Below are 14676 nucleotides of genomic sequence, written 5' to 3' on the forward strand. Positions count from 1 at the left end.
GAGGTTGGAAAAATGCAGTTTAAAAATCACCTATTTGACCTATTTAGAAACTTTGGTGTTTGAAGCAGTTACTTTGCAAACAACTGGGGGCAGGACGGAGCCCAGTGTTAAAGCATTCACTTGATGCATGGTTGGTCTAGGACCGATCCCCATCGATGGGCCCATTGGGCTATTTCTCATTGCAGCCAATTCACCACGACTGGTATATCAAAGGCCATGGTATGTACTCTCCTGTCTGTGGGATAGTGCATTTAAAAGATACCTTGCTACTAATGGGAAAATGTAACGAGTCTCTTCTCTAAGACTATATGTCAAAATTACCAAATGTTTGACATCCAATAGCCACCCGATGCCATATAACTGGAAATAAAATGTGTTGAGTGCGTCGTTAAATAAAACATTTCCTTCCTTCCTTCCAATAGCCAATCAGTGTGCTCTAGTGGTGTCGTTAAATAAAACAAACTTCTTTCTTTTTTTTTGAAAACAACCAGTGGGAAGGGCATTGTTACCATCTTTTTTAGGTCGACAATAAATTTGAGGCATGCTTGGGTGCACAACTGCAGTTGTACACCTCAGATATGTAGGACTGCTTTAATGTGTTTTAAAAAGTTTAATTTATTGGGGTTTTCTTTTGTTGTTTTTTAAATAGCCGGAATTCGGCAACGAGAAAATCGACTGCTGCAAGGATCAGTACATCGAAGAGCGAGGCCAGTGGATCAAGAGGAGGTAAGTGTTGATCTTCAACTTTAGTCGCTTTCGTTTGTTCTGTTTCTATGGTTTATTTGTTGTGTAGTCGACACTTTGCAACACACACTGTTAAACTCATTATCAGATGATAGCGTAAACATATTGTAAACGTAAACAAATTTAATTGAATATTGTTTGTCAAGTTTTATATGTTAACCCTTTTAGGTGTTGGTGGTACAAAAGGTAAGTGTTGCTTTTTAGCTTTTGTTACTCTCATTTCTTTTGTCTTTATCGGTGTGGGTTTTTTTCGGGGTTTTTTTTACAGTCGACACTTTTCATCACAAACTGTTAAACCTATCGTTAGATGATGGTGAAACTTGTTTAAACCGGATCACATATTGATCTAATATTTATCTGATTTAGACAGGATCCGGTGTTCAGAGGGTCATGTTTTAGAATTGAAAACAATTTGGAACCAGGAAACTTGGTTAGTTTTGACAGGATGCCCGTTTGTTCAGGGTCTGATTTAGACAGGTTTCACTGTATTTGTTAAACAAAAGAATTAATTTGCATATTGTTAGCACACATTTTTATAACACGCCGTTAACCCTTTTAGTTGCTCGACTATGATAGCACGGGCCAATTTTACGAAGCCTGTTTTAAGTATTATGCACACGTAACCGCATACTGTTACAATGCTTAAACATCTGCCTTAAGGAAAACAGGCTCCGTAGATCCAGCCCCATATTATTTGTTGTTGTTTAAGTTCATGTGTGATCCAAAACAAAAGTTCTGTTGTAACAAAACTGGGTGAGGGTTTTGTTTTGTCTCTAGTTAATAATTTATAATGGTTTTCTTTCTTTTTTCATATGCTTTAATTGTAAGGGACATAAAATCGAAAAGGAAATATGGCTAAATTATCCGAATAATCATTTGTTTTCTTTGTCAAATTATGTTATTAAAGATTGAAAATGTGTATCTTATATTGTCGTGTTGAGTCTAGCATTTAAAGGGTTAACATTGTAATTTTGTTGATTTTTTATTTTTTATTTTACTACTTTAACACTCTGCCCCTGAATTTTTTTAATGTTTTTTTACACAGCAGTTCTTGGTGACACGGAATGACATATTCTACCATAACAAATAATACAGAAGCCCAAATATTTAAATTAGCTTACTTAAGAATTGTCTGTTATTTCTTTTACGCTTATCTGGGTTTTAAAAAAACAAACACCTGCAAACACTGAATCAACGAAGCCATTCTCACAGAAGTTTGTGGATGATTTTTAAAGTTATTATTCATGGCCAGATGTACCTAAAGGAAATAACAGACAATACTTATAATTAAATTTAAAACATACTCACAAATGATAACATAAAAAGTTCATATTTTATTTTGATTTATTTTTGGTTTTATAAACAGTAACGCTCAATAAGACAAACTAATAATATAAAATGACGTCATCAGATACGACGTTCACTGACGACGTAATTTTTACATTCCATCGAGAAATGAACAAACTCCCATTGTTGTTAAGGCTGGACCAGTGGGATAATGTTATGTTGTAATGAATGCAACAGAAATGTACTTATAAAGCGATGAACCCAGATTTAACAATTACATGTGTGAGAAAGTGATGGTGCTATGCAATTTTTCTTATTGCTTTAGCTGTCGGTACACTTTAAATGTTTTTGTTATCATTTTTATCCATCAACAGGCTTTCTGCCAGAAAATAATTTGAGGGTACGTAATAAAACCCAGACTGACAATAAGTGCCCTTTCTAGGTTGGGGCTTCCTTTCAGTTGTGTGACAAGTAACTGTTTTAACCTCACCCTGGTGTTTGAATTCTTTTCAAATTGGACACTGCATGTCATGTACTTGACAGATTTTAAACTCCACTTCTCTTGATAACATTTAAAAAAAAAAAAATTAAAATTACAAACAAATTGGAATTTCTTTCTAAATTGGACACTGCATTTCAAATATTTTGACAGATTTTAAACTCCAGTTCTCTTAATATCATCTTTCTAAAAATTACAAAAAAATAGATCCATTAATTTCCAAGATTTTAGGGTACGTAATATTTGACCCTCTAATACCCTCTGGCAGAAATCTTGTCCAGTGCTGTTATCATTGCAAAGTTTGTATTGCTGTCAAGTTATTATTTAATTTAAATATTATGTTACAGTTACATGTGCTTGTTTAAACTGTTTGTAGCAAGGTCATGCCAGTGTCTGATTATCTCTCGTATCTGTAAATACTTAGTCATCTGTCTTTCTGGTGACAGAGGGTTTCCTCTACCGTTGTCTGTGTGGTCCTTAACCATATGACTGACACCATATAACAGTCATTACAAAATGATGAGTGTTTAGTTCAGTAAATGATCAGGCTGCTTTTGCTCTGTTGTACTTGTCAAGTGTGGGCGGTGCCCCCACCCCAGACCCCAACCCACCCTCAACCCCCACTCCACCCTCAACCCCCACTCCACCCTCAACCCCCACTCCACCCAACCTTCATCCCCCAACTCCACCCAACCTTCATCCCCCCAACTCCTTGCCTGTTCTGGATGGAAGAGCCAACGTAAACTGGCACCTGCGCCCATGATAGGCATGTGCTTCAACAGTTTGCTCTGAATGTGCACGTTAAAACCTATAACCTGACATGACCTGTTGCTTTTAATTAACATTAAACACCCATCTCTCCCCCCCCCCCCCCCCCCCCCCCCAATGAACACACACACATTTTATCAGCCTCAAAAATAAAGTTACGAATGATTGTTCAGTTTACCAGGAGGTTAGTGGTGTCCTGCTTTATAATAGAAGAAAAACACCACCACATACAGTTTGATTAGTGTGTTTTATTTATGATGTAAGATACGCTTAATTTAATGAGAACAATAATACAAGTGAATAACAAAGTAGTAATGTGGACTTTCACAAAGTTAGTAGATTGGATTTGGTCTGAAATATTGAGAAATGACCTTTATTTAGGCATAGTGTAGAGGTGTCAGCTTTTTAAAGATCGTTTGAGCTTTTAATTTAAAATAGGTATCACATCCTGCAGTATATATACCGTAGATCCTTCAGTAGACACCTGCCTTGAATAGAAGCCTGCCTGGATTAGAGACCAGGTCTGGTGCTTATAAAACGTTTAAAGTCTAGACTCAAGAGTCTGAGACGTGAACGTCATGGCAATGCCTACAAATTGTATGCATGTGACATCATTGGAGATTGAGTCTGGACTCTAAAAGTTTTATAAGCACAGGCCCGGGTCTCAGAACGTCTCGGAAAAAATAGAAACCTGACTTGAATGGAAGCCTGTCTTTTTAGTAACGGTCTGCTTCTGCTGTTGAAGCTTTGTTGGAAAAATGACCACATTAAACTTGTCACTTCAGTTTAATAACGTCAAACATTTATAACCACATAGTGAGAACAATAGGAAAGTTTGTTCATATAATAATCTTAGCTCTTCAATGCTATACAATCTCTAGTAAATGAATGTTAGTCTTTATAACAATACTGGTATGCTAGACAAGTTTATATGATAAAAAAAATCGAAGCCTGCCGTGAATAGTGACCATGTCTCAAGAGCATAGCAAAAAAGAAAGAAAAAGAAGCCTAAGCTTTTGTTAAAAGATTTACGGTATATCTCTCCTCTTCCCTCCCCCCCCCCCCCCCCCCCCCCAGTGATGATTGACCTGGCTTGACCTTGTTTTAGTGTTTTGAGAATGGTTTGTTTTTTCCTGCTATTGATCTTGTGTTGGCATTCCTGTTCATCATCAAAATTCAAATTTCATTTTCATCATAGGCATATCATTAAAAGTCCTTGGTCATATACATAAGGTGAAGCGAAGTATGTATTGATTTGGTTGTAGGATCAAATTACCCTATCAAATTATGTGTAGTTTTGTGCTGAGGTGGCGTTAAACATTCATTCATTCATTCCACTGATAAGAGAACTAAACACAACTGTAAATAGTGATAAATGCAGTATTAAGACCATTTGATTTTTGAAAATTAAATTCACACTTATTCTTAAGTTACCTGTTTATATTTAAAAAATCAAAACAAATCCAAAACCCACCCATATATATATATATATATATTATATATGAAGGATGTATCTATTCTGTTACAATGTTCAACAGAGTTCTGGCCCTTTAATTTTGCTAATTTATTTGCGTTTAAGCTAATTACATTGAATTCTGACCAGACAGGACCTAAAATTTTACTAACTACATTTTATAATGTGTTTTTTTGCTTTTTTAAAAGGGGGAAAAAAACCTCATCCACAAATTAACTAAAAATAGATTATCAAAAATATAACAAATTATAAAAAAAGAAGTTCAGGAATGTAAATATAGTTTAATATCAGGAAAAGACGATCATTAGAATAATTTAATTTGAAAAGATACTGTTTATTGTTATATGATTTTTGTCGCCACGTCCAGAAATGGATGTCAAAGACCAGGATAGATCTGAAGCAAAAGGTGAGCAGCTGATCTAACATGACCTTGACCTTGACCTTTGACCCTGGGTCACACCTGATGATCTAAATAATCGGGTGTGGGATGTAGCTCACTGGTTAGAATGCCCACCTGATGCACAGTTGGTTGTAGGTTCAATCCAGCATGGTACACAATTGACTGACTGTTGTTGTTTTCAACTGTTGTATGTATGTACTGCCCTATCAGTTGAAAAATTCATACCTAAAAGAACCACCAACAAATCCCTGTTTTATATTCTGTGTTAATTAATTCTCTGAACAGAATATCACATCTATCATTGTTGACATCCAGTAGTCACTGATTAATATGTCCCGAGGTTGTAATTAAAAACACCACACATTCCTTTCTTTTCCTAATGGTCACCGATTAAACACCATGTGCTGAGGTGTCATTAAACATCCTGTTCCACTGAAGCTCAAGTTTTAAGCACCTTCAAACTTTACGGCTGCAAGTTGGTGTGACCCAGGTCATAAAGGTTGTGACCTTGAACTAATAAAGGTCTTAACCTTGAACTTAGATCATAACCTTGAGTTGTGAAGGTCATAACCCTGAGCCATAACGCTGCTATATCTTGCTTTTCTTTTGTTGTCTCGTATATCATTTCTGTAGGTTTGCCAGTAACGTCTCTGTATCTAATCTGTTAATCTAGTCTTTATAGTTATCAGTTAGTTAATTTTAGTTAACTTCTCTTTAATTTATTTTATTTATTTCACAGCGCTTTTGTATGTTTTCATGTCACCATTTCACTGCAGTTACTGCTAAAACAGCCTATGTATCTCCGTACGGACAAACGTATTTAATGCGATCAAGTAGTGCGGTAGACTTGAGCAGCTCACCGGTGAAGTCACGATCCAATTCAGTGCAGCAACCATCACATCTAGAAAAGGGATCATACAGTTCACTCCGTAAGGCTTTGGGGGTTCATTTTACTTTACATTACAATTGTGGTGGGACACCATACAGTTCACTCTATAAGGCTGTGAAGGTTCATTTATTTTACATTACAATTGTGGTGGGACGTCATACAGTTCACACCGTAAGGCTTTGGGGGTTCATTTTATTTTACATTACAATTGTGGTGGGACGTCATACAGTTCACACCGTAAGGCTTTGGGAGTTCATTTTAAGATTTATTTTATATTACAATTGTGGTGGGACATAGTAAAGCCTGTAGCCTCCATCACATCGAGAAAAGGGATTTCACAGTTCACTCCTTAAGGCTTTGGGGGTTCATTTTATTTTATATGACAATTGTGGTGGGATGTACTAAAGCCTGCTGCAACCATCACATCTAGAAAAGGGATCATACAGTTCACTCCGTAAGGCTTTGGGGGTTCATTTTAAGGTTTACTTTATATTATAATTGTGGTGAGACGTAGATCAGTAGTAAAGCCTGCAGCCTCTATCACATCTAGAAAAGGGGTTCATTTTAAGGTTATAGATAAAAACAATTAAAAGCTGATTAAAATATTTTTTAAAACTTGTTTCAAAATTGTTACATTTGAATGTATTAAGCTGGCTTTTTTTCTCTTTTTTTAAATTGTTGTATATATATATATATATATTGTTTTTACTGCTTGTCACTTGCTTTAAACAGAACTACATGTAGTGTATTAGCCAAAATTAGCCAAAAGTTTATGAATAAACTGAAATGAAGTACATGTACCATACATTCTATGGTAAACTGCAATAGTTGAACCATGTGTTTGTAGGTAAATTATTTAATACAGTGACACTAATGATATTGACAAACATACCCATGGGACAAAAATATAAATGGTTTTAAAAGTAGAAGAAAAAATATATATATATAAAATTTTTACTAGTTTATTAAATATTTTATATATTTATTTATTTATTTATTTTGTATGTATTTATTTATTTCTGCTGTTTTATTGTCTGTGTCATGCAACCATAATGTAAACATTATTAACATGTAAAATTATTTTGTTAAAATATGTCATATTTGAAAGTTGCATCCTGTTCCTGCATTAGTATGACCTTGATTGGCTTAGTAAGTTCACACCATCCTAAAGTCTTATGATATAGCCAGGCAAACCATCCTAAAGTCTTATGATATAACTGGGCAAACCATCCTAAAGTCTAATGATATAACTGGGCAAACAATCCTAATGTCTTATGATATAACTGGGCAAACCATCCTAAAGTCTAATGATATAACTGGGCAAACCATCTTAATGTCTTATGATATAACTGGGCAAACCATCCTAAAGTCTAATGATATAACTGGGCAAACCATCCTAAAGTCTAATGATATAACTGAGCAAACCATCCTAATGTCTTATGATATAACTGGGCAAACCATCCTAATGTCTTATGATATAACTGGGCAAACCATCCTAAAGTCTTGTGATATAACTGGGCAAACCATCCTAAAGTCTAATGATATAACTGGGCAAACGATCCTAATGTCTTATGATATAACTGGGCAAACCATCCTAAAGTCTAATGATATAACTGGGCAAACCATCCTAATGTCTTATGATATAACTGGGCAAACCATCCTAATGTCTTATGATATAACTGGACAAACCATCCTAATGTCTTATGATATAGCCTGGCATAACATCCTAATGTCTTATGATATAACTGGGCACACCATCCAAATGTCTTATGATATAACTGGGCAAACCATCCTAATGTCTTATGATATAACTGGGCAAACCATCCTAATGTCTAATGATACAACCGGGCAAACCATCCTAAAGTCTAATGATATAGCCGGACAAACCATCCTAAAGTCTAATATATAACTGGGCAAACCATCCTAATGTCTTTGATATAGCCTGGCACACCATCCTAATGTCTAATGATATAACCTGGCATATCATCCTAATGTCTAATGATATAGCTGGACACACCATCCTAATGTCTAATGATATAGCCCGGCACACCATCCTAATATCTAATGATATAGCCAGGCACACCATCCTAATGTCTAATGATATAGCCAGGCACACCATCCTAATGTCTAATGATATAGCTGGACACACCATCCTAATGTCTTATGATATAGCCAGGCAAACCATCCTAATGTCTTATGATATAGCCAGGCTCACCATCCTAATGTCTAATGATATAGCTGGACACACCATCCTAATGTCTTATGATATAGCCAGGCACACCATCCTAATGTCTAATGATATAGCCAGGCACACCATCCTAATGTCTAATGATATAGCCAGGCACACCATCCTAATGTCTAATGATATAGCCAGGCACACCATCCTAATATCTAATGATATAGCCAGGCACACCATCCTAATGTCTAATGATATAGCTGGACACACCATCCTAATATCTAATGATATAGCCAGGCACACCATCCTAATGTCTAATGATATAGCCAGGCACACCATCCTAATATCTAATGATATAGCCAGGCACACCATCCTAATGTCTAATGATATAGCTGGACACACCATCCTAATATCTAATGATATAGCCAGGCACACCATCCTAATGTCTAATGATATAGCCAGGCACACCATCCTAATGTCTAATGATATAGCCAGGCACACCATCCTAATGTCTAATGATATAGCCAGGCACACCATCCTAATGTCTAATGATATAGCTGAACAAACCATCCTAATGTCTAATGATATAGCCAGGCACACCATCCTAATGTCTAATGATATAGCTGAACAAACCATCCTAATGTCTAATGATATAGCCAGGCACACCATCCTAATGTCTAATGATATAGCTGAACAAACCATCCTAATGTCTAATGATATAGCTGGACACACCATCCTAATGTCTAATGATATAGCTGAACAAACCATCCTAATGTCTAATGATATAGCCAGGCAAACCATCCTAATGTCTAATGATATAGCTGAACAAACCATCCTAATGTCTAATGATATAGCCAGGCAAACCATCCTAATGTCTAATGATATAGCCAGGCACACCATCCTAATGTCTAATGATATAGCCAGGCAAACCATCCTAATGTCTAATGATATAGCCAGGCACACCATCCTAATGTCTAATGATATAGCCAGGCACACCATCCTAATGTCTAATGATATAGCCAGGCACACCATCCTAATGTCTTATGATATAGCCAGGCACACCATCCTAATGTCTAATGATATAGCCAGGCACACCATCCTAATGTCTAATGATATAGCCAGGCACACCATCCTAATGTCTAATGATATAGCCAGGCACACCATCCTAATGTCTAATGATATAGCCAGGCACACCATCCTAATGTCTAATGATATAGCCAGGCAAACCATCCTAATGTCTAATGATATAGCTGAACAAACCATCCTAATGTCTAATGATATAGCCAGGCATACCATCCTAATTATGTCTTCTACAATAGAAGAATGCGTGTCTAAATGCAGTTAATGTTAAAATGGCAATACATTCACATATATGGCTGGCTACATGTTGTATTTGAATATTGCACTTATAAAATTTAAATAGCAAATACCAGGGTATTTACTGAATATATATGTAGCTAGCCAAAAAAAAGAAAAGAAAAAAAAAGAAGAAAAATAGATAATAATAATAATGAAAAGACTAAAACCTGAAATGTAGAAGAAAGAACATGGCTACAGTATTTAGATGTATTTAGATCTACATATCATCGCCTTCATGTCCATTGTGATATTGGTTTTATTTTATTTTCTTATTATTATTATTATTATTATTTTAATGCTAGTGGCTGACTGAGCTTTTAGTTTTAGAAATGCCTGATTACCAGATCCTAATTTGTGCTTATTATTCTGTTTGTACCTGGCACGATAAAGAACAAGATTTTTTTAAAATATAGTTTCAACATTCCTTTTAAATATCATAAAACATAAAAGATGAGGAAAAGGTTTGTATATGTTTGGGTATGTTTTTTTAATGAAAATCAGCAAAGTTGGGGGTGCAGTTTTTTTGGGGGGTGGGTTTTTTTTTTTTGAGGGGGGGGGGGTGTCACAGGTTTTTTATTTTTCAGTCTCCATTTTTTTCTTTTTAATAATTGTTTTTTTTCTTTTAGCACACTGCCAAAGCATTTACATGTGTCTATATGAAACGAACATTTTGTGTTGAATTTTCTTGATTATACACAGAGAAATAAATTTACGTTAAACTCGCTGAGGAGGGAGGGGGAGGTGAAGCCAGCTGCGAACCCTGTACCTACCAGCCTTATGTCCAGTAGCTTAACCACAACACCACCGAGGCCGGTACCGGGCTGCGAACCCTGTACCTACCAGCCTTATGTCCGATGGCTTAACCACGACACCACCGAGGCCAGTACCGGGCTGCGTACCCTGTACCTACCAGCCTTATGTCCGATGGCTTAACCACGACACCACCGAGGCCAGTACCGGGCTGCGTACCCTGTACCTACCAGCCTTATGTCCAATGGCTTAACCACGACACCACCGAGGCCGGTACCGGGCTGCGTACCCTGTACCTACCAGCCTTATGTCCGATGGCTTAACCACGACTGAGGCCGTAACAAGTAATGGTCAGTCCATTATGATCTTCATAAGGTTTCCATCAGGTAATGGTGGTCGCCCCATTTACAATCATTGAGTATCTGGTGATCATTTGTCGATAGTCTTTAGCTGACCACGGTTTGACGGCTTACACGGGTAATAGAGTCCATTGTTACTTGTTAATACGGACGACTTTATGACCCCGATAACCCGTGCTTTATGGGGCAGATATTCAATTATAGCACTTGAAAAGAGCAGTCACAATGATATCAAAAGGTGTTTCTTCAGCCATTTCACTCAGAAGAAAAAAGTGTCCATATTTGTGTGAGGTAAAATGTGGTGGTTAGCGGTCGGGTTGGGTAAACAGTGGTGATCACATGTACTGTGATATGGTAAAACACAGTGGTTAGCGGTTGGGTTGGGTAAACATATATATATATACAATGCTTATATATATAAATAAATAAAGCATTAATGGCAGTAACACATTTTTCCTGTCTGATACACACAAGTACAACTGGGTCAACCTACACCAGGTTTTCCTGTTTCGCCTGTTTGTAACTGCAGGTGTTCGTTGATTGATTAATTCAAGAGTTACAAATTAAAACACTTATTTAGGACGTTGGTCGCATCAGCATGTCTGAAGAAAAATCTTTGCATTCATCTGTATGTCGGTAGGACGTAGCCCAGTGGTAAAGCACTTGCTTGATGAATGCTTGATCTAGAGTCGATCCCCAGAGCACCATGACTGGTATATCAAAGGATATGGTATGTGCTATCCTGTCTGTGGGATGGTGCATATAAAAGATCCCTTTCTACCAATTTCATCTCTAAGACGACATGTCAGAACTGCCAAGTGTTTGACATCCAATAGCAGATGATTAATAAATCAATTAGCAGTGTTCTCTAGTGGTGTTGTTAAACAAAACAAACTTCTTCATCTACGTGTGTTTTTGAACTTGATACTTAAATAAAAATGTGATGACTGCATCATTAAAGGAGCAGACCCCTAGTTTCAACCTGTAAACATGGATACTAAGTTTGGTTAAGTTACAAACATGTAACACATTTGGATAACGTTACAAGAGAGTGAAACATGAGTCTGTGAAGTTGAAATGGTGAAACATTAAAAATAAGACTAAAACTCGACTCCATAACTGTTAATTCACAGGCACATGTACGTTTTTAAAAATATAAAAAAATCCATTTTGTGCTGTTAGCAACTAGATGACTAGAAAAACTTCGGTTGTATGAAAATGGATATCTAAACAATAAAATATAAGTAAGGTTTGATTTCAATGATCATTAACGGCTCTAATAGTGGAAAATATGCTGTAGTGTTTAAACACGAGGGTCTGTCACTGTAAATAAAAAAAAAACATTTCTTTTCCTTCAGTTCAACTTGAGTTTGGTGCTCACAAATATCTGATTAAGGTTCCAACATGATGTGTTGAGCTATCTGGGTTGTCTGTCCAGGACAGTGAGTTGGTGGTTAGTGAGAGAGAAGTCAGTGTAGTGGTCTTACACCTACCCATTGAATCGTTTAAACTGAGTCATCGGTTTATTTCTGGAACCCGTGTCTCATACATGTGGCAGTCTTTATCATGAATTACCAAACATATAACGACATCACCAAAGTATTCTCCTTTCAAACATATGTACTCATCAATGTCTTCTTTAAATAAACAAACATATCCAGTCACTTTGTTAATCTGCAATTTCTATAGTCCTTTATGTTATTTTCATATATTCAAATACTGAAAACATACTATAATACTGAAGTGATGAAGTTTCGAATGAACTTTGTTGATTTAAAGTGGATGGTTTTTATATGGTTTTTTAAATAAAGTTTAATAATAAATTTATTAACATCAATTTCTTATTTTTTATTTAAACAATGATTTCTAATAATAAAAAATGGTGTATTTAATGGCGGCGGTGCGGTAAATTGCTGCAGTGCTCTAGTCATATGCTCCAATGTCCTGAAAATTAAAGTGAATCTTATGGCCAAATTGTTGAAGTTCGCCTTGTTGCCCTGCCATTTGGCCATAATGCCCTGAACTAAATCTCCATCAGTCGAGGCCAGATGGCCTTGCCCTCTTGTTTGCCAAATCTGAAGCCAGGTATTGTGTGTAACTCCCTATCAGTTGAGTAGAGTAGAGATTTTCTCTTATTAATGCCTACTTCAAAGTAATTAGACATGTGTCAATGGGTTTACGATGACCTATTCATTTCTTATCAAAGAAAACTTTTATATAATAACTTGTTCTGTGTTAACCATTTCTTACAAGTCTTGATATATAAAAAAAAAAAAAAAAAAAATCTTGCTAGTATAAGTTAAGCAGGCATTACTGTTATCACGGTTTGCCGACCTTCGTTAATGCCAGCGGTGGGTAAACCTGAAGTTGGCTGTCATTCAATTCTATCAAGACAGTTTTGTTCATGTCGTCGAGAGCATAATACGTTCAAGCTGACTCATACAGTCATTGTACACACTAACATTTCAGTCCCATGGGCAACGTTACAACTCCCGTGTTCTAGACGTCTTTGGGGCACTGACTTTGTGTGTACCAAGGCTGTAATATTTCATATTTCAAAAGGATTCACTAGCTGAAAAGTCTCTGTGGATTTTTGATCATTCAAAATAGCTGCCGTCAAGTAGATTTCATTCACACAATTGTTCCGCTGTTGTAGGCATGTGTGTTTAGCTGGGGCCAAAAAAAAAAGAAAGGAAAAAATAATTGTGGTTATTTCTCGGTTCGAGTGGTGAATTAGGGTTCATTTTACTGCAAGAAATGTTGACATAATCTAATGGTTTAGGTTGTGAAATAATCTCTGACTCAAGTTGGATTAGAAATGTTTTATTTCAAGGAATGTTGACTCTTTTCTGTTATTTGGGTTGTGAAAAAATCTGTGATAAAATTAAGGATGAAATGTTGATTTCTTATTATTTGAAATTGGATCTAGAAAGTTCTATTTGAAGAAATGTTGACACTGTTTATTTCTCATGTTTGGGTTTTGAAATAATCTGTGATAAACTTATGGATCAAAAAAAAATTTGATTCAGATTTTTAGTTCTTTGAAAGTCCACCATTACCTTCAAGTTTTGTCAGCATGTAAAATACTGCAGAAGCTGTGGATTACATGCAACTGCGTGGATTTGTGGTTGAAACTGGATGTTGATTTCAGAGTATTTCATAACTGGATATGTTTATTACAAGAAAGGAAAGGAAAGGAATGTTAAACTTGTGGATTAATAAAATACTGACAGAGTTTGACTGACAAATGCTTTTGAAAGTTGATTATTTCAGTATTATATAGTTACATGGATTGCTTTGACAGAATTCTTGATTATTTTTGTGAAAAAAAAAAAGGAGACTAGTATAGAAATTGTGGATTAACAAAAGTGATTCGATTTGACGAATGTATATTTAAAAACATTTTAATTACATCAGTATTACAATATAAACCAAAAGTGATTCAATTTGACCAACATATTTTTTAAGTTTAATTACCTCAGTATTACAGTATGTTTTCAGTTTTTTTCTCTTTTTTTTTCCCATTGAATATATGAAAATAAAATAAAGTAGTATAGAAATTGCAGATTAACAAAGTGACTGGATACATTTATTTGAAGAAGACATTGATGAGAATACACGTGTTTGAAAAAGGGAATACATTGGTGATGTCATGTGTTATCATCTTACTTGCCTCTGAATTTATGTTCATGAAAAGACAGGAAAATAAAGAAGAAAACTTTCAATTAACAGAAAAGTCCTGGATTTGCTTATTTCCCACTGAATTTATAGTCACGAAAAGATGAGAAAATAAAGAAGAAAACTTTCAATTAACAGAAAATTCATGGATTTGACTAACAATTGTTTGTTTTCCTTCTGGAATGATGTTAATCATTATTGTCAGTTTTCATGTTTGAATAACTTGAACAAGAGGGATGTGTTGTGGTTTAACACAAAGTGATTGGATAAGAGTGACCGACTAGATTTGAACT

General features: G+C 35.7%; 1 protein-coding gene across 9 annotated transcripts in view; it reads left to right on the forward strand.

Annotated features, from left to right (window-relative positions):
- LOC121385568 (CLIP-associating protein 1-like) overlaps positions 1 to 14676 on the forward strand; it is a 222876-nt gene that overhangs the window by 142701 nt on the left and 65499 nt on the right. For 7 of the 9 annotated variants that reach the window (XM_041516292.1, XM_041516291.1, XM_041516296.1 and 4 more), the window contains 3 exons: positions 650 to 726; positions 913 to 930; positions 5949 to 6101. In XM_041516292.1, coding sequence (XP_041372226.1) covers positions 650 to 726; positions 913 to 930; positions 5949 to 6101 — 248 coding nt within the window. The remainder of the gene's footprint in view (positions 1 to 649; positions 727 to 912; positions 931 to 5948; positions 6102 to 14676) is intronic. The other 2 variants (XM_041516299.1, XM_041516295.1) reach the window with 2 other exon arrangements.

This window comes from Gigantopelta aegis, chromosome 11 (assembly GCF_016097555.1).
Source record: "Gigantopelta aegis isolate Gae_Host chromosome 11, Gae_host_genome, whole genome shotgun sequence".
NCBI lineage: Eukaryota > Metazoa > Mollusca > Gastropoda > Neomphalida > Peltospiridae > Gigantopelta > Gigantopelta aegis.